General features: G+C 50.3%; 1 protein-coding gene across 1 annotated transcript; it reads right to left on the bottom strand.

Annotated features, from left to right (window-relative positions):
* Positions 1-1,778: 1,778 nt before the first annotated feature.
* On the bottom strand, positions 1,779-25,743 carry LOC129202409 (zinc finger protein 850-like). Its single transcript, XM_054815067.1, has 2 exons — positions 23,593-25,743; positions 1,779-8,128 (listed from the first exon to the last, which is right to left on the bottom strand). Exons 1-2 carry the CDS (start codon positions 25,411-25,413, stop codon positions 5,417-5,419), a joined length of 4,533 nt encoding a protein of 1,510 aa, XP_054671042.1. The 5' UTR covers positions 25,414-25,743; the 3' UTR covers positions 1,779-5,416.

The raw sequence follows: 25,743 nt of genomic DNA on the forward strand, positions 1-25,743 counted from the left end.
AACTGAACAGGAGCATGAGAATAAGGATTCCTGATACTCTCCCATGTAAATAATTCCGTATTTCTGAGCTGTGGTTTCCTCCAGTGTCAGGCAGCGATAGCGGTAGTGTCTGGAAAGTGCCTTTAGGGCTGGTTATACTGGTGGCGTTTGCCACCCTCCCACTAACCCCAGCAGGTCCTGGCTGGGGTCCTGCGCCAGTTTGGGCTCATCCAGCAAGCAATTCCCAATTGCATCACTCTCAGAAGACATAAAAAATGAGCAGAGGTCTCATTCCTCCCTTTACTAACTGTCCCTGCTCTGATCAGGAGCCCCTTGGTAATTTTCCAAATCCTGCAACTCCATTTGCAAAACTATAATGATGAAAGGAAAAGCCCACGATTGAATTTTCTGCCTCTTGGGGGAAATCAGATATGAAATAATAAATATATATTATATCCTCCAGGCAAAACCCTGCTGGTCACTAATACCTACAGATTAATTGTACTAATCCAGTGTGATCAAGGGGAGATGGTTGGCTACTTGGCACTATTTTGGTCCCCCGCTTATGAAACTCCATCTCCGTGTTTGAATGAAAAGTCTTTACATAATCGTAATCACTCAGATAAGAAAAGGACTAAACTGTCCCGAAACATTTTATCTTCCGCACAGATGCTGCCTATGAATCTTGACTTGATTAAATAACACGGCAACATAATATTTTGTTCTGAATAACAACTGTCCTTCTGCAGGAGTCTGCTCTCTCGACCGGCTGTTCGGTGCAAACAGAAATGGGGATTGATGGAGGTTGGAGGATCCGGCAATTCACCTGGTCAGTGAGACTTGCTCAGAAAATAGCTAAGGGACGCTGGAAAAAACCACCCTGTTGTGTCACCGAACGGCCTGTGACACACGTCTGGCTCAGAGAGGTCCCCAAACGTGCAGCCCAGGTACCATCACAAACCACAAAGCAAAATTAAGGTCTGGGGCAAACCATGGGAAGGGAACAGGAGCGCCTGGGGACCAGCATGTCAGCTGAGTGCACAAGCAGAGGATTTGTTAAATAAAAGTGTTTTGTGTCTTTTCTACCATGCCTACGTCCCACTTCTTAAGAAAGGGTCTTCTCGTGCCCCAGGAAGCACGGCACTGGGCTGGCACAGAGAAGTGTGGCTTTAGGATGCTCGTGGTGCACGGTGTGAACGCAAACAAAAGACCTCACTCTTGTTGCCTGTCCTGCTGCTCATTCCCCGTTGATGAGCTGATTAAAAACCAGGAAGGAGGAACATCTCAGGAGGAGACAAGCAGGAGGCACCAGACGCTTGGAGACAAGATTTCTCATTAGTCACAGTTTTCACCTGTATTTTGCCTCTGTTAATGACTGATTTTTGCAGACTGATTTATATCAAGATGAGTGAGGACCTTGCATGTGCTTTTCCTAATGTTTGTGGAGAATTGAAAAGTTAAATACCTTCTCAGTGATTCCCATAGCGAAACCTCAGGCTCACACAGTCCCCCGTTCAGACTGGCAGGGATTGTGGACTGAAGCATTGAACTGAGATGAAGATGCTGGTGTCCTGGTCCCAGGTGGATGCTTCTGTCCCAAGTTGTCACCTCCCCACCTCCATTGCATTCAGGATGACTTGAATCCAAGAGCACTGAAGCACAGCTTTGTTCAGTACAGCAGGGGCAAACCATCTGCAAATCAGAGGAAATACAGAAAAAATCTAGGGGAAAGAGGTGAATCCCATAGCTGGAGGATCCTATGCCGCAAAAGCATTCTGGTGCGTGATATTAAAAAGACAGACAATTGCAAAAATGTAATTTATTTTTCTTTTTAAAGAAAGCATTGGGAAGAACAGCAAATAACATCAGCTCATATGTTAATATTTCAGTGGGTGTCCACAACTCCTGCTAGTTCCTCCATCTCCTGCACGGCTCCCTTCCGCCTACCAATAAATAAAAGCAAAGTAATAAAAAATATACCTGGGAAATAATCATCTCCCTCTGTGTGGATTATACTGGCCTTTCCACACCCCTGTCTGCACCAGCTCACTCCCTTGGGAAGCCACACGCAGCCAGGACTGTTTGCAGGTTGAACTTCACCTGCATGGTGCAGCACAGCAAGCAAATTGTTAAGGGCTGGGATGTTCTTGCATCAGAGGCATCTGCAGCGCTGACTCTGTGCGCCAATTATGTCTAGTAACTGCTGACTGTCGCAGCCTGTGCCCCTACAGCCCCTGCTCTTTTCCCAAATAGATTGGCTGCCGTGGGCTAAACCCACCATGAACCGGTGGGGATGTCTCCCTCTGAGCCCGGCTCCCCTTTGCAGCCCGTGGGGATGTAGCCAGTAGCGTCAATGAAGTCCTGGAGTCTCATCTCAGAATGGACATCTAAATAGGGCAGAAAAATCACTTTCTCCATCTCCCTCTTTCTCTCCTTTGATTTTATGACCGGCTCAGATGTCTACACCTGTGCTGTAGAGACACGAATTCAGGTGAGACGAAGCCAGGCCCAGAGCATGGTGGACCACTGAGTTAGGCAAAAATAGATATATTCCCAATTTGTTTTATTTTCTTACTTGACATTGGGAAGATTTGCAAGTGAGAGACTTTGTTAGACTAAGAACTCCTCTTCATTCACCCCATGGCAGTCAAACTTTCCTAGAAAGCCAATAGAAAACTTCCCATCCACAGCTCCTAAACACAGAGCTGCTCCTGTTCCCCAAAGGAGGCTCCAACTGGGCCGTGCTCATGCTCTACTATTTGTCCTCCCGGGTCTTTTTTGAAAATTGCTTAGGCAAAGCCTTTTCTCCTTGTATCCGTGCTCCAAGTAACATGGTCTGTTACTCATCACTCATAATCCCCCTGTTTGGAAAAGCAGTCACCTAATCAGGGCAGAAGTTTTCCATGCGACATACGTAGCCGCTTTCTGATCATCCCCAGCTCGAGTTTGTTTATGTGCAGCGGGTTTATTAGCAAGACATAATGTGAGTTAAAGAAATCAGGATCAGTTAGAAAAGGGGGGGCTGGATAATTTATTCCTCCCTGTCATTTAATTCCTGAGAGAAAACACCCAAGTAAGGGACAAGGCGGGGGCAACCAGTCAGTGAGGGCTGAGCCTACGCGCCCGCTCGCTGTCCCTTTAGCTTGCAGAAATAGGGCACAACGGTGCAAAAATTACTGGAGCAAGAACATCTTGCACAAAAAAAGCAAGCTTAAAAGGATACAAGGCTTTCAGGAAGCAGCAGTCTTCCACCATGGCCTGTTTTCCAGTGAATGATTTAATTCCCTGCTTTTCATGTAATAGTATAGTGTACTGTTATCACGGTCTGTTATCAGTCTACCTATTTAGAGTTGATGAATTTGCTGCCGGCGAAACAAATGGAGGAAATAAAAGCCGATTAAAACAACAGAAATGCTGAAGGAAATCTTCAAAATCAAATTGATCTACTGAGAGGAAAAAAAAAAGAATAAAATGAAAACGATCCTTAATTTTGTGTAACTATCCGTTTGGCTCGGCTGGTGATTACGCAGGGTTTGAAGACAAACTGGCCCAGTTTTTGCAAGCTATTAGTGCCATTGATCCTTCCTTCAGCTCCTGCTATCGCTTCGTGGCATCGGAGCTCTCTACCGTCGTTAATGGCAGGATATTAATTTAATGGACAGGACATAGAGCAGCAGGGGCTGCGCTGGGGGATGGAGCGCAGGGCGCACGCCGAATCCAGCAGCGGTGAGAGCTGCTGTAAGCACGGGGGGGAACGGGATCATTTCACACCGCGTAATTCTAATGGGGGGGCTGCTTGAGCTCCGAAGGCACGTGCAGCTACCGAAAGTTAGCATTGCATGGACATGGTGGTCTGCCTCGCCGCCTTCGAGCAACCTCGAAGGCAAAACCTGGCTGCTAAGGAGGGAGCGGGAGGGTGGAGGGTGCTGCTGTGGGTACAGGGAGCACCCAGCTCTGGGGAGGGGGTGGCGAACCCCCTTCTTGCTGGTGCGGAAGCGAGCTCTGGCAGTAATGTCCAGGGTGCAAAAGCAACTGAACTCCCCCAGCAAGTCTGAAGTGGCACTTTAAGTGATTGTCCAGCAAAGCCCTTCCTTCTCCCCCAAAACCACTCTGAACAGCAAGTTGGCTTGGCCAGGTGGCCTCCGAGGTGCACCTTGGAGGTGGCCTCCGCGTCACTAAGCTGGGTCACAGGGGTCCTATGGGACAGTGCAGCCCAAAGGGCCAGAGTCCACGCCAGATGTGGTGAGGCTCATCCACACCAGTGGTGGGCACAGCCTCTGCTGACCCCCAGCTCCTCCTGGGTTGGTGGGGTGCTGGGAGCAACCCAACGCCTCCTTTTCTTGACAGAGCAACTAAACGCACCTTTTGCTGGTGCCATACTCTGGTCACGACTGCAAATGTGTGACACACAGGACAGTTGTAGAGGGTTTCTCCCTACCTCAGTGCAGCTGTACGTGCCACAGACCAGCGCTCTCCAGTTTTAGGAGCCACATCTCGGCGTTGCAACTGAGCACGTGGTGCAAGAAACCAGTCTGGCAACCTCCCAAATGCTGCTCTGAAACTGTGGCTGTGCAACGAACGCCCTAACTCCATAATAAATATGCCCAGGGATTATCCTGCACAATCAACCCATGCATGAGGTTATTTTAAACTAGGAAAAATGATGTCTTCATATAAACTCTGCATTAGTTCCCAGCCAGGGCTCTTACTCTGGATCTGTAAACTAAGCCATGTGGGTGGGTGTTTGTCCTCCACGAGGAGTGTTACAGAGCCCAGTGGCCCTTCCCCAGGTGCCAGTGGGGTCCCCATCCCTGAGTCCCTTGGCCATGACATCCTCCCTTATTTCTGGCTACAATTTTTCCACAGTAGCACACCCTGCACTGCTCCACACGTCTGCAGGATGGTCGGTGCTGGTGTCAGCTGCTGGAAGGCTAGGACCAACGATGGTCTGCTCTGGCTCCTGCCAGGAAGTTGGTGATGCTAAGCCTCATAATGTTTGGTGAGATTTTTGGACCTTTCTTTTTTTTTTTTTTTTAGAGCTCCAGCTCTTGGTGTCATGTGAATATATCCGAAATCACAGATTTCATTTACTTGCTTTAAAAAAATGAGCTTCTCAGCCCTCCTGTTAGCAAAAAACAAAAAAAAACCCTCTTGAAATGAGGACTCATATAAAAGATATAAAAATTCCCTCAAAATATGTATTTATATCCCTCCCCTGCCCTCAAATTTCACATTGTGTCAGCCAATTTTGACTGAGGTTTGAATCAGGGATTGCTGTGTGCTGAAGTCCAGATCCTCCCAGGTTTTTCACTCCTGTCTCCCACCAAATATTGTGAGATGCTCCCAGGGGACTGTGGACCTTGGTGGCAGACACAGGATCCCCATCCCAAGTGAGCAGGCATCAGCCCTTCCCTCCCTGAGTGCTTGATCCTTGCCATCATGGGATCTGTAGGACCTCATAGTCATCAGCATCGGCCTCTGTCTTCACCACAATGATGGGGCTGCTGTGGCCACACGCTGGCTCTGGTGGCACACGGCTGGTTGCCAGGTCCTCAGGGGCCTCCTCTACCTCACCAGGAGGGCTTTGCTTTTTGAGGTGGCTTCTCTGGTGCCTCTTGAAATGTCCAATGGTGGTGTAGCTTTGCCCACAGTCTGAGCAGATAAATGGGCCCCGGCGGGTGTGAGTGAGCTGGTGCTTCATGAGGTTGGCCTTCTGTGAGAAGCTTTTGCTGCACTGAGGGCACTGGAAGGGTGCCTCTCCTGTGTGGACCCGTTGGTGGGTAATCAAGATCTCCTTCCTCTTGAAGTCCTTCCCACATGTGGCACACTTGAATGGCCGGTCCTCAGCATGGGAGGGCTGGTGGAGCCGGAGTTGGGTCCGGTCAGGGAAGACCTGTCCACACTTGCTGCAGCGGTTAGGCTCATACTTGGTATGGACTCGCTGGTGGGTGATGAGGGCAATCTCCTTGAGGAAACCTCTCCCACAGACAGCACAGGTGAAGGGCCACTTCTCATCTTGGGGTCCGAGGGGAACTGGGGCTTGCGGTGGCTGGTGCTCCCGTATGTGGACCCGCTGGTGGGTGGTGAGGGCGACCTTCTGGGTGAAGGCTCGTCCACAGGCAGCGCAGGGGAAGGGGCGCTCGCCAGTGTGGGTGCGGCAGTGGACGATGAGACGGGACTTGTCGATGAAGGCTTTGGGGCAGTCGGCACAGGAGAAGGGGCGCTCCCCAGTGTGGATGCGGTGGTGGACTGCCAGCTGGGCCTTCTGGGCAAAGCCCTTCCCACACTCGCTGCAGGAAAAGGGCTGCTTGCCAATGGGCAGCTGCTGACAGGGGACTGCCAGACTCTCCTCATCTTTGCCAGCCACTTTGGCATTGACATTAGCATTGGTGTTGGTCTGGACACTAGCATTGGTTTTGGCATTGACATTGGCATTGGCATTAGCATTGGCATTAGCATTGCCATTGACATTGGTGTCAGCATTGGCGTTGGTGTTGGCACTGATGCCTTTGCTGCCTCCTTTGTCCCTGCCACGCTCATGGATGTGGCGGTGCTTGACCAAGGCGATCTTCTGGCGGAAGCCCTTGCCGCAGGTAGGGCAAGGGAACGGCCGGTCACCGGTGTGGATGCGCTGGTGGACGGTGAGGCGTGACTTGTCACCGAAGCGCTTGCCACATTCACTGCAGGGATAGGGCCGCTCACCAGTGTGGACACGCTGGTGGGTGACCAGCTGGGTGCGCTGGGTGAAGCACTTGCCACACTGCCTGCACCCATAGGGCTTCTCCCCGGTGTGGGTCCGCTCATGCTTGGTAAGTTCCCCCCGTTTGGCAAAGTCCTTGCCACAAGCCCCACAGTGGTGACCCCGGCCCTCGGCATGAGCCCGTTGATGGTTGGCCAGGTTGCCCTTCTTGGTGAACACCTTCCCACACTGCCCACATGCATGGATACCACTGAGAGTGGTGGTGGACTGCCCACCCTCTGCAATACTGGAGGTCTCCTCCCGCACATGGACGCGGTGGTGGGCTGTGAGGCCGACCTTCTGGCTGAAGCTCTTTCCACAGGTAGTGCAGGTGTGGGGGGCCTGCTGGGCATGGTGGCCCTGGTGGTGCCGCAGCATCTCCCTCTTGCTGCCAAAGTGGTCCCCACAGGCTCTGCAGACGAGGGCATTGGGCTGCTCATGGGTCCACTGATGCCGGGCGAGGTGGATTTTCTGCCGGAAGCACCGTCCACACATGGGGCAGGGGTAGGGCTCCTCCTCTGTGTGAATCCTCTGGTGGGTCACCAGCACTGACTTCTTCTTGAACTCCTTCCCACAAGTGCTACAATGGAAGATCTTCTCCCCTGCTGGAGTGGATTTGGCCATGATGGCCCTGGTGGCATCCTGCTGGGCACCCTTGGCACTGTGGACCCGCTGGTGCTTGATGAGAGTGATCTTCTGGCGGAAGCCATGGCCACACACCCCGCACTTGAAGGGACGGTCACCTGTGTGGATCCGGTGGTGGGCCACCAGCTGTGACTTGTTCACAAAGCACTTCTTGCAGCTGCTGCACTGGTAGGGCTTCTCACCCGTGTGGATGCGGTGGTGCACAATGAGCTGTGACTTCTGGGTGAAGTTTTTCCCACAGTCCAGACACTTGTATGGCCTCTCCCCCGTGTGGATCCTCTGGTGCTCCTTGAGTTGTGATTTGGTGATGAACCTCTTGCTGCAGTTGGTGCAGGGAAATGGTCTCTCACCTGTGTGAGTCCGGAGATGCTTGGTGAGGTCCACCTTTACCCTGAAGCTCTTCCTGCACTCGGTGCAGGCATGGGGCTTCTCCCTTATCTCAGGATCACTATGTGTACTGTGCTTGCTACAGCCTTCTCCATTGGCCTTCCCTGCAGCTCTGATGGTTTCCTGGTCATGCAGCTCTCCAGCCTGACCAGCATCATCCTCCTTCTCACAGCCTTCAGCCTCTATCTCCTCCTTATGGAATTTCTGGTGGGCTGCCAGGATGCCCTTGTACTTAAAACTGTCCCCACAAATCATGCAAGTGTACGACTTCTCCCGAGTACGGCTGAGAAAATTCTCTACCTCCAAGAGCTCCAGAGTCATCATGGCTGGCTGTTCCATCACCTGGTTCTTCAGAGGTGGGAGCCTGGGTGGTGTTCGCTAGGTGAAGCATCGCTGGGACTCCTCCCAACCATTGCCACCAGCTTTCCCTGCCTGCCAGGGCTGCTGGGAGGTAGCGAACATGGGAAAGTGCCAGCTCTGGTTTGAATTACTCTTCTTTAGATGAAAGCCTATGTTTTCCTTCACGAGGGCTCAACCTGAGAAGAAACCAAGACAGGTGTTATTGTCAAGGTGAAAAGGAAAAAAAAACCCGAAACCAAACAAACCACTTTTAGTGTGGTAAGCTGTCATGTGGAAAAGAAAATCATAAATAAAAGCCTAGCCAAGCTTAGTTAATTCTAGTAAAACCAAAGGCCAAGAGACTGTAAAATCTAGGAGAGGATTGAAGGGGGTTGCTGGAACTGCCTGGCACAGGCTGGAATTTCTCCGTATCTCCAGGCACTCATGACAAGAAACTTGTGGTTTGGGGGTCTCCTCCTGCTGTGCTGATTTCTGAGCAGGGACCAACACGACTTTTCCTCCAGAGGGGTGGTAAAGGCCATTACGGACCAACTCACGGTCATCGGCACCTCTAGAAGCAAATCTCCTTTGGTGAGGGGCACACCCAGACCCATTTCTGGGTGGTGCAATCCCTGCTCTGAGCCAGGATGACCAGATCAGGGGCTGGGGCCACAGCCAGGACCAGACACGTCCCATGTGAAGGGTGGTCACTGAGATCACCTTCAGTACACTGGCAGAGAGGGACTTTCTGGGACCATAGGGGGAAATGTTGAGGATGAGCAAACAGCTGCTTGTCTCTGGGACATACCAGGTTGTGCTCCCTGGCCTCCAGACAGCACCGAAATCTCACATCTGTGAAACAGAACTGCCCAAGCTTTGTCTGAGGCTCATCTGGCTGTGTGAACCCTGTGGGGCTCCCATTTATTGGGATGTGCCACATTTATTTTGCTAGAGATTTTGTGTCACATCCAGTGCAGTGAGGGGACAGGGACATCTGGGTCACTGCTTCAGCCAGACAGGCTGGAGGCAGAAATGAAACTCACACTGATGTCCTCAGTTCCCTGTGCAGCACCAGGGCAGACACCAGAGCCCATGCAAGGCTGCTGGGGCTGGTGGCCAGGAAAATATCTGAACGGACAAAGAGGTCCTCCTGGTGTCCAGGAGGACAGCAAGGAGTCGAGTCCTTCTCCTGTCCCCTTGCTCTGTGGCTGGACTTCCAAAAGTCCATCTTTGCCTTGATGTCAGCTTCACTTTGCAGGTTGTCATGCCTGACCCATGAAGGGTGCAGCCACAACACCACCAGCATTATTGACCCAACTGCATGAAAAGTCCAGGCTGAAGAAGAACCCCATTTGTCATAAGCTTTCATCATGGGAGAACCAGCACCAAACTTAACTGGGGCAGCTCCTGGGGAGGGGTTCCTGACGATGGTCCAGCCAGCCAAAACTCTCTCCTCCCCTGCTTCTTGATTCCCAAGTGCCCCAAAGTGATGAGGCATCCTGAGAAGCCCCTGCCCAACCTCTCAGCTGGGCAAAGGGAGCCCTGACCCAACCATCCCAGCAGACATCCAGGGAATTTGCAGCTCCTCTGCTCCTTTCTCACCAAGAGAAAGGAAGGGTGTTGGGTGAGATGTTCTCTGGGGACCTTTCAGTTAGGCTGAGAAATGGAGTTTGCTTTTACTCTCTGTGGCAACCAACTTTTCTGAGCCCAGAGGTGAGTCTGGGCAAACTTTTCTCTCTGGCTATTCCATGTGCTGGGCTGTTTTTCCCAGAGGTAGCTGCATGTCAGCACAGCTGCCTGAACTTCACTTGTGAAACACGTGAACGGGAGCAGCTCCTCAGCTGCTGCTCTGCTCCTTTCACTGGGAATAACCCCCCACACCAGCACACGCACGCCAGCACACACACACAGAAATGCAGGCACAGCTCCTCCTTGCAAGGCAGAGGCTGGACTTATTAACCCATTCCCACCCATGCCTCCATCACTCCTGAAAGCATTTGTCGCACAGATGCCCCAGAAGCATCGTTTTTAGGCAGATGTTAAAGGACAGATGCCCCTTCCTGCGTTGTGCTGCTGTTCCTGCTCCCTGCATTTAGCCAAGCCGCCTGCTCCCATGCCGAGCAGGACCTCCGACTCCATCGGTCGCCTCCAGCCAGGGGAGCAAGGCAGATCTCTCAGGCAGGATTCAGCCTGAGAAGGACAAGCAAGGAGATTTGTCCCAGCCAGGGCAGTTCGCTCCACCGCAGCCAACCTTGACAAACACTCCAGCTTCGCAGCAGTGACCCCAACTTCCAGAGATGTCCTGCTGCTGCCTGGGAAGCTGCGGGACACATGCAGACACCACAGAGGGGTTCAGCCCCGAACATCCCGTCCTGGCCCCAGACATCCCAGCTCAGCCGTTTACTGACCTGTCTCCCGTCTCCCTCAGCAGCACGCGGCTATGGAAGCGCCCAAGTGTCATTGACCAAATTTTCTTATTTCTTACCCACTTTGAGCTCTTCTTCTTCCAGCTACTTCGTTCATGTCTGCTGGTGCTGACTCACAGGAAGTCTGTGTCAGTGATGTAAAAACTACCGGGGGAGGAGAGACAGAAAAAGAGGAGCTGGGTTAGGGAGAGAAGGGGCTTGGGGGTAGGAAACAGCAGCCCTGAAACCTCTCGGGCATGAGTGGGGGATCCCCGGCCAGCGCTGCCTCCCTGCCTGTACCGCTGCCTGGCTGCCCAGCGCCTGGTCCCCGCACAAGGCGCTGCCTGGGCTGCAGGCTCCTGGGAGCTGTAGTCCTCGGCGGGGATGCTGCTTGCCCCGTTCGCTTTGGAGGATGCCTGTGTTTGGTGGCTGGCGGTTGTTTGAGGGAAACGCGGTGCCCACACTGCAGCAGGCTGGAAATAGCTTTTGATTTACATCAGTTCTCTTTTTTAACTGCTATTTTTAAGCAGTTGAACAGCACTGCTTTGCATTAGAAGTCCCCATTACGTAAGTCTGAGCCTTCACTGTGGATGCTTTCACTCTCTGTTCGTGCAGCTGCCCCCCTCAGAGCTGTGCAAGCAAGGAAAGCCATCCTACCCTCCTCTTCCCTGACCTTTTTGTCTGTGGATCTCAAAACACTTTGCAAAAGGGAAATGCAGTGAGATGACTTGAAAGCTGGAGAGGAACTGTTTACAAGGGCATGTAGTGACAGGACAAGGGGGAATGGGTTTAAGCTGAAGGAGGGTCAATGTAGATCAGATGTTAGAAAGAAATTCTTTACTGTGAGGGTGGTGAGGCACTGGAACAGGTTGCCCAGAGAGGTTGTGGATGCCCCATCCCTGGAAGTGTTCAAGGCCAGGTTGGATGGGGCTTTGGGCAACGTGGTCTAGTGGAGGGTGTCCCTGCCCATGGCAGGGGGGTTGGAACCGGATGATCTTTAAGGTCCCTTCCAACCCAAACCATTCTGTAATTCTACATGATTCTATGACTTGAGATGTTTGGTGAGACAGTGGCAAAGACCAGGTCTGCATCCTCTGATAGACACAGTGGAGGAGGTCTCCACCCAGATAGTCCAAGAAAATTGTTTCATCCATGTGGCTGTGAGTCTCCTTGTGAGTCCCAGACTGCCTGTTCCTGGGTGCTTTGTAGCAGTTAGCAGGCTGCCTGGATTAGGCTGTGGTTATAACCAGCAGCACCGGTGCCTACCGAAATCCACAGTAAATCCATGGTCTTGCCAGTCTGCGTCACATAGCAGGTCCTAGAGCATTTGGTGGCTTCTGGACATGTGCTAAGTCAGGGTGATGGACAACCCAAGCCATGTCTCTGAAACAAATGGTGATGTCCCTGGGTAACGGAGCACAATTTTTCTCAACTCTCATGTCTTTACCTGAAACTTTTAGCCTGAGCCAGAGCTGGAGGAAGGATGAGTCCCAGGGCAGAGCTGGATGATGCCATGCTGAATGGACTTTAGCTGTATGGATGCAAGCCAACTTGGTGCCCTCAGGGCTGGAGAAGTGTCCTTGGCTCAGCTGAATTACTCAGACAAAGCCACTTTGCCTAGCTATTTATCACTAGCACCTTGCAGACTTGGGTAGCAAAGGTTAAAGTCTTGGGGAGACACACTCTCAGAATTAGGATATTTTTAAAAAGTAGTAATTTTTTTAAAATTAAAATAGTCGTAGCATTAAAAAGGAGTTCAGCCTGTGTTGGTCATTGCATATTTTGTGCTCCTTGTGTTTTCTGATTTCAAATATGTGCTCCCTGGTGTCACTCAGAAGCCAAACCAATTGTTTAGATGAAATGAGTCCACAACTGTTTCAAAGCATGACACGGGGAACAGAAGAGAAGAATGAGGGTGTGCATCTGATGTAGGTTGTTTGTGAGATTTTGCATAGAGCCAAAGCTTTGCCTCAGTTTCCCCATCTCTAAAATTGGGTTGAAATATTGTAACTATTATTTCTGTCTTTTACAGGAATTTAGTACCCTCAGGAAAAAAAAAAATGTTATTATATCCCAGTTTTGAAACCTTGGAACAAACAGGTCCAGTTTTCCTTGACCTTTTTGGGTAGGAAGTTGTACCCTCTGGATCATCCAGTCACAAGTGGCTTGCCAAATGACCACAAAAAGGAGTGACATTGACGTCCTCTTTGATTATCCTTTCTCAGTTACAAAATAAAGAAGAAGGACAAAACCCAGGAGAAAATGGATATTTTGATGTTCTCTTTTTGTTTTGTTTGGTGGGTTCTTTTTAGTTAAGGAGGTGAGGTGACACAGGCAGATTAAAACACTTGGCTAGTTGAAGGGGAAGCCCCAGGCAAAGGAGAAGTGAAGACCTGTGATATCTGTTGCACCAGATACCTTTCTTGTCTGCAGTGAGGGTGATATGTGGTGACTTGGTTGACAAATTGTCCTGGTGAAGACCAGGTGCGGAGACAGACATCATCTGCTCTAATGCAGGTGGATGGGGAGTAGCAGCTTCATGCTGCTGTTATGCTCAGTTAGTGGCGAGGAGCCTTTGAAAGTGGCGATTCTGCTCCTTGCCACCATCTGTGCCCGTGCTTTCTTGGGACTATGGGTGCACGATGAGTCAAGTTAGTTAGACTTCTTGGGAAAACACCCTGAAAAAAACAACAACAACAAAAAACCCAACAAAAAAAGAGAAAAACCCTATAAGAGCTTTCCACTGCTTCAGGCAGCTGAGTCTTCTTTTCCATCTCTCCCACCTCAAATTCTCAAGGTCTGCTCTAATTTCTTTTGCAAGTGTTATGGACCTAGGCCAGGCAAAGACCTCAGGGAATGGGGTGGAAGAGCAAAGGGTGATTTAAAGGCTACCTGCCACAAAACTGGGCAGCAAGGACACGACTAACTAGCCGGGGAGACAGATACAAGGAGCAAGGGCTGGGGACACTGCAGCTGCCATCGCTCTGGGAACAGATTCATTCCAGACTTTGCAACCATGATCACTGAAAGTAAGGTATGGATCAAGGTTGTCTTAGTTTATATTACAAGCACAAGAAAACCAAAATACAATGTAAGAACACAAAAAGGCCTGACTGATTCTGCTGGGTCCTGGACAAGGGTGGGATTTTTTTGTTACTGTCATCCACGGAGCAAGAGAGGCCCAGAGGTGATGACAGCCCAACCTCCAGAGCACAGGCTGAGTGCTTGGGTCCCTTCTGGTCCATGGAGAGGGGACAAGTTTCTCCATAAGGTGATTCAGGGACAAAACCCTTAGTCAGATATCCTGGATCACCTCTCAAAGAGCTTTTCTCTCTATTTTGACATGTGGTGGAGGTGGGAGACATGAAGAAATCTGGATACATGGTTCAAGGTCTGAAGGGGATCAAAGTCCCATCAGCGTCAATGATTTTCAGCACTCCAGGACAGTGACCCCAGAGAGGAGAAAGCACAGCCTATTGCAGAGATGAGCAGCCTGGGCCACCTTTCATGGTGGGTATTTTAGCCTACTATACCCCCACTCTTATCTGTGGACCTGCACCACCTGGTGCACCAACAGCAAAGGTCTCATAAGGCTTATCCTTGGCATGGATATCCCTGCCTGGGGGATGGTACCTCCTTGGCCTTGCTTGTCTTGCTCCTTGCAAGGATGCTCCTTGGTCCTAGTGCATCTCCTTCCAACCCTGTAGACAACTTTGGACCTTCCTCCGGTGGGCCATGGCACTTTTCTTCTTCAAGAAGCTCTTCCCACATGTACCTCACTGATACACTTGTGTGTCTTCAGGGCTTGGTACGGAGTACCTCCTCACAATGCTCAGGGTTTTTTTTTTTTTCTTCTCTTTCTTGCTTTCCCTGCTCTGGCTTTGCTGGTGGAGTCCCCTTCATGCACCCTTGCATTTGTTATTCCCACATGGGGTGTACAGACCTGGATGAGTGTCTGGAGGCCACGTGGCCATATTCTTGGTTCCCAGCTTTCCCTAGCAGAGCGGACTGACGTGCAGAGCCAGGTGCTTTGCTGCCAAGGAATAAATGTTTACAGCTACTGTGTTTCCAGCCAACATATGTTTATTCTTGTCTTTATTCAGCTTTGTTGAGATTTTTTTGAGGGTAGAAGCTCTCACTTCTCCTTCCTCATTTCAATTCCTGGTCTGGTTCCTATTTTTAGCATCCCTTTCATGATGCTTCTACTTTCTTCAAACCACCACTGTAAACCTGCTGGGTGTGTTGGGTTTGCGTGGCAGGGTTTTGGTGGCAGGGGGGCTACAGGGGTGGCTTCTGTGAGAAGCTGCTAGAAGCTCCCCCTGTGTCTGACAGAGCCAATGCCAGCCGGCTCTAAGACGGGCCTGCTGCTGGCCTAGGCCAAGCCAATCAGCGCCTCTGTGATAACATATTTAAGAAGAAGAAAAACACTTAGAGAGAGAGAGCTTTTGCAGCCGGAGAGAGGAGTGAGAAGATGTAAGAAACTCTGCAGACACCAAGGTCAGTGCAGATGGAGGGGGAGGAGGTGCTCCAGGCGCAGGAGCAGAGATCCCCCTGCAGCCCGTGGTGAAGACCATGGTGAAGCAGGCTGTCCCCCTGCAGCCCGTGGAGGAAGGATGAGGGGGTGTAGCGACTCCACCTGCAGCCCGTGGAGGACCCCACGCCGGAGCAGGTGGAGGCACCTGAAGGAGGCTGTGACCCGTGGGAAGCCCACGCTGGAGCAAGTTCCTGGCCGGACCGGTGGACCCGTGAAGAGGGGAGCCCATGCCAGGGCAGGTTTGCTGGCAGGACTTGTGACCCCGTGGGGGACCCCACGCTGGAGCAGTTTGCTCCTGAAGGTCTGCACCCCGTGAGAGGGACTCCATGCTGGAGCAGGGGAACGATGAGAGGAGTCCTCCCCCTGAGGATGAAGAAGCGGCAGAAACACCGTGAGATGAACTGACCGTAACCCCCACTCCCCGTCCCCCTGTGCCACTGAGGGGGGAGGAGGTTGAAGCCGGGAGTGAAGTTGAGCCCGGGAAGATGGGAGGGGTGGGGGAAGGTGTTTTAAGAGTTGATTTTATTTTCTCATTCCTCTACTCTGTTTTGCCTGGTAATAAATCAGATGAATTCCCTCTCTAAGTTTGGTCTGTTTTGCTCATGACAACAATTAGTGAGTGATCTCTCCCTGTCCTTATCTCGACCTACAAGCATTTCGTTATGCCTTTTCTCCCCTGTTTAGTGAATGAGGGGAGTGAGAGAGTGGCTCTGGTGGGCACCTGGCCCCCAGCCAGGGTCAACCCACCACACTGGGCAAGACATGAAACAAAACAATAAAACTGCACGTCAGTGCCAAAGCTGGAGAAAAAGCACATACAGAGCTGTCATTTATGAAGTGCTTGAATTGCCCTAGCTACAGTAAAGAGCAGGAACTGGGGCTTGATGTAGTAAGCACCAAAAAGAGGTTGATATTGGGACCCCTATGTTTAGCTCTGAGCCCTGGCATTGAGTTATCCCCTCTGCCCCTGCCTCTGCTTCAGTTCGTTTCCAAGTTTTGCCTATATATTTATTTGGAAGGGAGAGTGCTTGTTTTACTCGTTCTTTCATTCCTGACCACTACTCTGGTTGTAGACAACCATGAGAATACAACAGGCTTGGTCACATCCGCTACCCTTTCTCGCTGTTGCACTCTTAGAAATATGCATGCTGTTATTTCCATCAAAAGCACTTACACCCCTTGCTCATTCACCCATTTTAATTTAAGCACTTAGGAAATCTCAAGAGCCCTTTATTCAAAGTAGACCTGGATGGATACATGGTAGTGTCTGATATGCTGTCAAGCCAAGAGTTTTTTCCACATATAAACTTAAAAAAAATTTTTTTCAACCTTTTTTCCCGGAAAACAGGAAACGTAAGCAGAGTGGAGTTCAGCAATGTTAGTTAGGCTGCGCATTAGCAGCTGAGCTGTTTTTGAGCCCCCAGCATCTGCAAGCAATTTGGTGAGCAGAAAGGAGCCCTCTTATGTTGAGCTGAAGTTGTATCAGGCTTATTATTTGGATGGAGATGTTAAAATGAAAAGTACACTGTTATTTTCTTTGCTACAGACTTTGCCCAATATTTAACAAGAAAGGTTTTAGGAGGTAAAAGAAGTCCCATTCTGACAGACAACTAATCACAGGGTGGCCTTGTTGATTCAGCCCTGGGAAACACAAGAGTGTTTAGCATAAAAACCAAAGTGAGCACACTCAAGGAGCATTCGATGAGGATTGGGAAATACCCCATGGAAATGTTGCTGGGAATATGGTCTCCTGTTGATGAGAAATACTTCCAGGCATCAGAGAATCTCTCCCTTCCCTTACTCCTTCCCTGCTGACTCCCGCTGTCAGTGTAGCAAAGGACAGAGAGACAGGGAATGTCCCGGCTGCAGAATGTCCCTCCAGCCCCATTTACCTTCACTACGGTTTAGCCGGGTAGGAGTTTCTCAGACAGACAAGGTCTTGCTAGTGAAGGAAGCAATCCAAGCCTATCTTCCACAGGAGTGCAGACATCCAGGACTGCCTCTTCCCCACCTTTATCCATCCTCTGAGGGACGGAAGTGCTGAGCCACAGGAAGCCCTTGCAAAAAATACCCAGAAAAAGAGGAGAGAAAGGGGCTCAAAGGGAGGCAGACAGCGCTGCAGGAATCGGGCTCCTAGACCATCTGGGCTTGGTGTGTCTGTCATCCCTGAGAACATCGCGCTTCCCCAGGACATAAGACAGGGAAAGGGCTGGGAAAACAAAGGATGAAACTCTGCAGGTCCTGCTTGGAACAGGAGCTCCCCATGCTCTGTCCCCCTGGGCTTTAATAGAGAAAAACTGTAAGGAACATCTATAAGGTCTGGGGTGATTTCTACCATACACCACTGTAGAGACAGGAGGAAAGTCTCAGAGAGGCCAGTTGTGCTCCACCTGTGGATGCTGCTGCCTGCAGAGTGAGCAAAGGGATGCAGAGCTGTGATTTATTTTCCCATCCATAGGGCTGGGGTGTGTGCATGTGAGCCACCTGATTTTGGGTGGTCCATCCAAGGAAATTCATCACAAGCTCCTCAGCTTCTGATCACACCTGAACCCTCAGCTGGGGACAGAGGCAGGCATGCAAGGGGCTGGTTAGTGGGTTTTGCAATTAAGAATCAGCTTGTAACAATGAGCACACGTGTGCTCATGCTCAGCAAATGACCTCTCCTAATTTGTCTTTCCTTCCTGCACTTCAGCTCTTGTGTGCAGATGCAGAGGCTTACAAGTGCTTTTGGGAACACCGTGGTACTTGTGTGCCCACACAACCCCGGTCTCTCCTGCTGCCCCTCTCTGACAGCCCCTCGCACCCCGCCACTCTGCCTGGGAGCAGCGAGGGCTGGCTGCTCCCCGAGGGGTGGGGAGCCATGGGGAACCTTGTGCACGCAGTGCCCATGGGGTGAAGTCTCTCCGGGGCTGGACGCATCAGGCAGAAGCTCCATTTGAGGTTTGTCAGGGCCATTAAGGCTTACTGGTGCCCTCAGGACCCCGATGCTCAGCCTAGGAAAACAACAGCAGGCAATGCTTTGAAGAGAGGAGCAAGAACCCAGGAAGGTGCAGGAACACCCACAAACTCATTCCTCCCTCACCTTGCCATGAGCAGCAAATGTCACCCAACGAGGGGCTTTAATATAGCCTGAAGTTGTTGATAATACATTGAATCAATACAAAGAGGCAAAGCTGTAAGTAAGATTTGATCTGGATCTAACACCTTCCCGCAGGGAAGCGCAGGTTTTCATGGCGTTTCCCAGGCTCTGTGTCTCTCCTTCACGTTGCTAGATCTGATGCACAACTCATTTTTGCCATCTGGTCAGAGACTTTATAGTCACCTCTTCCATACTTCATATTCCCCCCTCCTCTCTGCTCTTCAACCTACCTCAATCTAGTTAAAGTTATTATAAGTTAACTCGATCGAAATAGGACATTCTTCACCACAAGTTTTTTTCCTGCTTCTTTGCCTGTCCTCTCTGATGGGAAAGCTCTTAGTAATGTCTGCTTGCAGCCCTAAGGCAACATGTTGAGCAGTGACCAGGAATAACTAGTTTTCAGGGCTGCTTAGAATGTAGTTCACAAGATTAACATTTAGTTTCCTCAGTCCTTCCTCCGTGCAGTGAGCTCACATCAGTGCTGTTCCCAGCTCTCCTGCAGGGACTGGTTTTCTGCTCTGCAGACATGTCTAAGGACGAGTGAACTTCAGCACAGGCATAATGATGACTTATTCTTTCATGACTTCAAAACCCTGTTACTCTCCTAGCAGAAGTTGTCCTCTACATTCAGACCCTCACTCTTCAGTCTGTTTTATTCCTCAGAGGCCAGCGCACATGAAGAAATGAGAACAGTCTGTATCTTATTCCACTTGCAAAGCATCTTGTATTTTTCAAATGACGAAAAAGGAGAAAAATCTTGTGACTTGGTAGGAAAGGATCTCCAGATATCTGCTTCCTGCTTCTGCCTTCAGTTTGCAGCGACTTGGAGGAGGTCGGTGTCTTTGAAACGGCAGCTCCCCAGGGAAGAGGCCAGACAGAGGCAGAAGAGACAGAAATCAGCTTGGGGTGGAAAAAAAGAGTGAGCAGTGGGGCTCTGCAATGTCCCCCATGGGACAGCAGTCCTATCGCAAAGGATAGCAACGGGCTGTAATCACCTCCTGTGCAATTAGCAGAGCCACAGGCCAGCACTGCCCACCTCACCCACCCCATCCCAGGGGCTGCTCTGGTTTTCAGGCTCACGTTGACCCTGGAAAAGGAGAGCACAGATTTTTCTATGACCTTGTTCAGAAAATCTGCAGGTGGGGACTAGCCAGAAGCTTTGATCCTTTGGTGGAGAACTCTGTTCCAGCACAAGAAATCACTTTCAAGGGAGGGACTGTGCTTTGGGTCAGGAGATGGAGGCAGTGGCTCCAAGTGCACCTTGGCTACGCTTCAGCTTGATAACCTGGTCCCATGTGGTGCTACCTACTTTGGCTCTGGATAGATGAGAAGAAGCTAAGGTGGTGGTGGGAGATATTCCCCATGGAGGCTGCTCGTTGAAAGTGAACAGATAAAGTGTGTGTAGAAGCATGTGATATTGAGTGTCCTGTTGCTCACCCAGTTTTCACCCTGGTCTTTTTCCTCTCCTCACTCCCCATCTGTGGGGACACCAGGCTCCCTGCAGCCTGGGATTCTCAAAGAAGTTCTCATGGGAACTATCACGTTCTCAAAGGGCAAGTAAACATCCCAGGGCACTTATGTCCGAGTAGATGTTTGCTCTGGCCCCAAAAACCCTCTCATTCCCACCATACCAGAACATGCTGAGCGCCAATCAGCTCCATGTGTCCCATTGAAGCACGAAATACACACTCTTGTGCAAGTGCTCCCCAACATAGCCTGTCTCCATCTCTCCTCCAGATAAGCCATGCCGAATGCTGGAGACAGAACTGATGCTGAGATGATACACACAGATAGTCAATGAGTCAACGAGGTGATCAAAAAAAAGTCCCACGGCCAAATTCCCCCTGAAATCCCCCCCTTGGCTAGAAATAGACAGCAATTATCTCAAGACAAGCTCTACCTGACCCACTGTGCAAGACCAGAAGATTTCTTTTTAAAAGTCATCAGAGCTTGGATCTCTCTTTGTTAACACAACTGTTACTTTGACTTAACTCCACTGGTTTCAGCTTGACCACACTGAATTTACTGTATAGACCTGAAGGCAAAATCAAACCTTGTGGGCATCCTTTTCTCTTGGTGACTGAAACTGCTCAGTGAGTGCTTACAGATATGGTTTCCTGTACAAAATCCATGCAGTGGAGAATGGGGCAATGATTTAGATTTTAAACATTTTATTATTATCTGGGAGCCCTTTTAATGGATTTAGGGAGAAAAGGATGAAGGCTATTTTTCTACTGGGGGGTGAGGATTTGGCTCCATTCAATCCACAGCTAAATCAATTTTTTTCTCATGGAGCTGGGATTATTCCATGGTCCTGGACCACACCCAACACAACTGTCAGCAGCAGGCACCAGAGCTGGCAGCCCAAACTATCTGCAAGGCATGTCTTTGGAGATGTCCTGGAGGAAGTCATAGAGTAATGCCCCAGGCAGATCTCAGTAGTACCCAAGGAAGACTCCCTTTGCACTTTGAGCATTGTGCTCTCACAGGTGGGACATGGAGGGTGTTTAATTCATGGACAAAAACACCAATACTTAGGACATCATTTCAGTTTCTCACACCATGGTGTAGTTTGAGATGCCCTTCCTGGCCTTCAGTTGCTCATCCAGAAAGGTCAAGGCCTCCCATAAGGCCTTCTAGCCCTACGCAGATACCTTAGGGCACTTCATGCGGTACCTATGTGTGGGTCACCAACTGGAGCCCTGGCGTCAGTACGTGGAGATCTGAGCTCTCAGTATAGTTGGTGGAGAGCTGGTCAATGCAGTCAGCAAAGCCCAGAGGGCTCTTCACCAGCAACATCCATTTGGTAACCACTAGTATGAAGCTTGCTCTGGCATTGTTCATGTGTTGCATTGCGGATAGAACATAGTGTAGTTCTCTCAGTGATAGCTTATGAAAAAAAAATAAACCAAAACAAAAACAAACCAGAAAAGAGGCTCACTTTGTTTCCTTTTTTCTTTAAATATTTACTTTATTGAGGAGATATTACAAACTATCAGCCCTGGTTTTCCCCAGAAGCTGGGACACCCACACTAGCCATGGTCAACAGAAGAAGATCCAGTGATATCCAGGAAAGCTACTGACATTAACTCACTTCCCTGTATATGTGCCGGGACACAGTAATAGAAATGGCAAAACTCCCATACCAGTTCTTCTTGATGGTAAAAATTTCTCCAGCCCTACACTACGCTAACGAAAAGGAAATAAATTCCAACCATCTGGTGATTACTTTCTCCTCACTGAAGTGCTCTGCTGAACCTGTGCCCCTCAGCAAGCCTTACAGAGGTCATTTTGCTTCGCTAGCTTGGCTCAGCCATATTCTTCCCAAGGAACATGGTTTTCTAGTCCTTCAGTGAAGCATCTACCCACTGTATAGCCCAGACCCGTTTTTCTAACAAGGGTGTCCCTTAGATGCCCCTAGAACACCCTAAACTTGCTGTTTTCCCCTATATGTCTGCTTTTTCTGTCCCTGAAATGAACCTCCACCAGGTCAGAAGGAATTGAGGAGAAACTTCCTATCAACCAATTTGGCTATGGTTTCTAGGTGAGGGGACAGAGCTATGCTCCTTCAGAAGCTGTCTGAGTTTGCTTTGCTGTTTCAAATCATGTCCTGAGCCTGACTGTATCAAAGGCTGAGGGAGTCTAAACACCAAAATTACTCTGTGCTTTTGGAGTTTGGCAGCTGTTGTGCTTGAGTCACTACAACAAAGCACCTCTACACAATGGTGTCCATGTAGCTAGTAAAGACAAAGCTCAAGAACAATCTGTCCTGTTCCTTTCCTTCTCTCCATGCCTCAGTTTCCCTGCCTAGTGAAGCAGCTGCTCCAGAGTAGGCAGTGCAGACAACCGCAGCCTGGGTGTGAAGCGTTACAGCAGGTAGCTGCCCAAAGTCTTGGGCATGATTTTCAGATGCCTCCAAGAGGATGCCATCTGCAACGTGTCCTGGGAAAAGGAAGTGGTGTGTGCCTCGGGGACGGGGCTTCTTTTCCTGCACAAAACCAGAGAGGTAGAGCTACTATTTCACCATGGAACACTTTTCCACTTGCCTCTTGGACTCTACATATTACAGCAACACAACGAACCCTAATATGCGTCTTTGCTCTGCAGTGCCCAGGTGGCCACGAAGCAGTGCTGCAGAGAAATCTTGGGGAATGGCTCAGGGGATTGTGAATTCCCTCCACATCTCTGCTTCACCAGGGACTTTCAAGACACAAAGATCCATCTGACTAGGGAACAGTCAAACAAAATCATTAGCGGTGAGCAAAAAAAACCTGCTGAACTGTCCATGCTTTTGAGTAGCTGCACAATCTCTTTTACACCAGGGAGAGAAAGAGAAAACATCCCAACAGGGAAACAGTTTCCAGTTCTCTAGTCCATAAAGTCTGAAGACTGTTACAACTATTCCAGCTGTTTGGTTTGAATTCCCTAAATCATGCTGAATAAGGTCAATATCCTACCAAGAGCTTTGCAGTAACAGGTAGGGAAGCAGGTGGCTGAGAAGCAGCACCAGTGTCGCTCAAGTTGGTGAAATCACTGATGCCTCTGGGACTTGTGGTGGCAAAGCCACCTGCACTTCAGAGATATAAAACTCTCTGATGCTAAGAAAAGCCATTCTCATTTACATCCACGCAGTGGGGTTGTGGGGGCACAAACCAGAATTCAATCTGCTGGCCTCTGGGCCAGCTTTGGAAAAACAGTCATTGATTTTGCATAACTTACTTACTTTTAGGGACCTGGCTTAAGCCAATCTGGGAGCCTGGTTTGGGGAATTCAAGGCTTAAAACCCTGGTCTGGCTGGCAGTAATTTCTCCCAAATCTGTATTATCCAGTTGACTAGGGTCTGTCAGTCCAGTAAGATCAAAGTGTGGACCAGAGCTACACGAGAGAGAAGAGAGTTGGCCCTTGCTTTAAACCCTTGCCTAGATAGGAGAGGTTTCCTTCAGCTTTCTCAGAAACACAGTAATGTAATAAAAATAAATCCTGCCTGGTCCTGGTCCCTGTCTGGGGTTATATAATGCCCACATGAGACAATTTCAGCATCCATAACTTTGGCAGGCTTTAGAGGCACAAGAGTACCATTACGAAGGATGCCAAGCTCTTATTCCTCCATCTCCAAGTGCTCTGTAGAGGCTTGGTTCTCCAGCCCCATCCCACAGCTGTAAGCAAATGATACCCCTATGGTTGTCCTCAGAAAAGCTGCAGAGGACCAGTTTCCAGCAGTGCTCTGCCCCCTCAACCTCACTGTCCCCTCAGGTTGGCCTCCCCACCCCCAGATACTGCACACCTAAGACGAGCAGTTTGTCTCCATCCCTCCCCTTTCCCAAAGGACTTTCCACCAGAACCAGGCACCACACTTGCTCAGCTCTCCTCTTCGCTCTTCATGGGGGCCAGTGCTCTCTGTTCAGTGTGGTGGGGTCCACTGTCAGTCCTTGTGGCCTCCCCCCCATTTTGCACAGGGAGGAATTCCTTCTCGTGCATGGATTTTCTGGTGCCTCCTCAGGTACTTCTTTAGCCGGTAGCGCTTCCCACAGACCCCACACTTGTAGGCCCCACCTCGGGAGTGGAGCAGCTGGTGTTTAATCAGGTGGCGCTTATGGGGGAAGTATTTCCCACACTTGGTGCACTTGCAAGGCCCCATGCGGACATGGATTGTTTGGTGACGGAAGAGGTTGGCCTTCTGGTTGAAGGTCTTCTCACACTCAGGGCACTGGTAGGGCTCCTCCTTGGTGTGAATCCTCTGATGCCGAACCAGATTCGACCTCTGGGTGAAGCTCTTCCCGCACTCGGTGCATTTGAAGGGTTCACTCATGTGGACTCGCTGGTGGCGGATCAGCTTGCGGTTCATGCGGAAACTCTCCCCGCACTCGCTGCATTTGTACTGCCCCTCGCTCATGTGAATCTTCCTGTGTCTGGTCAGGTTTGATTTCTGATTGAAACTCTTCCCACACTCGGGACAGGGGAATATCCGTTCACCTTTCAGAGCTCCTTTTGCTGAAGGATCTTTCTTGGATGTGGATTTCTCGCGGTTCTCCAGCATCTCCTCTTTGGTGGGCTGATAGGATTTCTCTTGCTTCCTCTTTGGGCTCTGACTCTCCTGGTGGTTGGCCTCCACACCAGGTTCCTCTTTAATCTGGATCCTCTGGATAGCACTGAGGTTTGGCTTGTGTCCATAATGCATCCCAAACTCAATGCTTTCCTGTGGTTCTTCCTTCACATGGAGCACCCGGTTACAGGCTACAGGGACTTCCCGTTCATGCTGCCCATCAGCATCTTCTTCCTTTTTAAGCTGTCTCCCCTGTAAAGCCATCAGTGGGATCTCTGGATCAAAGAGCTTTCCATAGTCTGGGTTTTCTGGTGGCTCTTCCTTGATGTAAAGTTTCTGGCAGGCTATTGCAGTAATGTTTTCTGTGTCATCAGTGGGTGGTTCTGGTTCCTCCTTCATCTGAATTTTCCAAGGAGGGCTTTTTGCATGACATGGGTTTCTAGGTATGCTACACCCTTGGGCTACATCTCCTTCACAGAACATATTCTCCAACATATTCTCCTCTAACCTGAAGGCAAAATCAGGCTCCTCTTTAATCTGGATGGCCTGGAGAGACACAACATTGATGTGTCCCTTGGGTGGCTTTTGCTTTGCATGGTTCCTCTGGTGGACATTGAAATACCGCTTGGTGCTCAAGCTCTTCCCACACTCAGTACAAATGAAAGGCCCCCCGCGAAGGTGTATCTTCTGGTGGGCCAGTAGAGTGGCGCTTTGCCCAAAGCACCTACTGCAGTCGGGGCATTTGAAGGGCTTCTCCCTCTTGTGGATCTCCTTGTGGGCAGTGAGGGTCCCCTTCTTCACAAAGCTCTTCCCACACTCTGTGCAGGCAAATGGCCTCTTCTCCGTGTGGGTCCGCATGTGGATGTTGAAGTAGATCTTTGTGCTCAGGCTCTTGCCACAGTGGGCACAGAGGTAGGGACCACCCTTGGTGTGTGTCTTCTGGTGGGCAGCCAGGCATATCTCCAGGCGGAAGCAGCGCCCGCATTCCCCACAGCAGAAGGGCCTCTCTCCTGTGTGGATGCTCTGGTGGGTCGTGAGGTGGCCCTGGGTGGTGAAGCGCCTCCCACACTCCCCGCAAGTGAAGAGCTCTTCTGCCGTGTGGATCCGCTGGTGTCTCTTCAGGTTTCCCTTCTTGCTGAAGGATTTGCCGCACTCATGACACGGGTGTGTCTTTAGCACCATGCGCTGAACCAAGTCCCTCATGGCAGCAGCACCCTGTACCCAGCTTTGGGTGATGAAGCTGCCAAGCAGCCAGCAGGTACAAAAAAGCCACAATGTTATGGGGATGGACTGTCTGGGAGGATGCAAAAAACATCAGGACACACACATCAAAGCGTACTTCAGTGGATGCACTTTATTCCCCATAAGGGAAAGGGTCCTGCTGCTGTACGCCAGCTCTGGGCCAACAAGGAGTGTGTGGTCTTCCTCATTTCTCAGCCTCCTTCCACCTCAGCTTGCAGACGCAATGTTTGTAACTCCATCTCTGATCTCCTGAAGAGGCTTCCCTGGCATTCCTGGAGACTCAGATTACTG

This window comes from Grus americana, chromosome 2 (assembly GCF_028858705.1).
Source record: "Grus americana isolate bGruAme1 chromosome 2, bGruAme1.mat, whole genome shotgun sequence".
Taxonomy (NCBI): Eukaryota; Metazoa; Chordata; class Aves; order Gruiformes; family Gruidae; genus Grus; species Grus americana.

What these genes read in the sequence shown, in the direction of transcription:
- LOC129202409 (XM_054815067.1), bottom strand. Translation starts at nt 25,413, where the DNA reads ATGAGGGACTTGGTTCAGCGCATGGTGCTAAAGACACACCCGTGTCAT. An exon ending in GGGGGGGAGGCCACAAGGAC is followed by an intron (nt 8,129 to 23,592) that starts TGACAGTGGACC and finishes TGCTTCACCTAG; the next exon opens with CGAACACCACCCAGGCTCCC.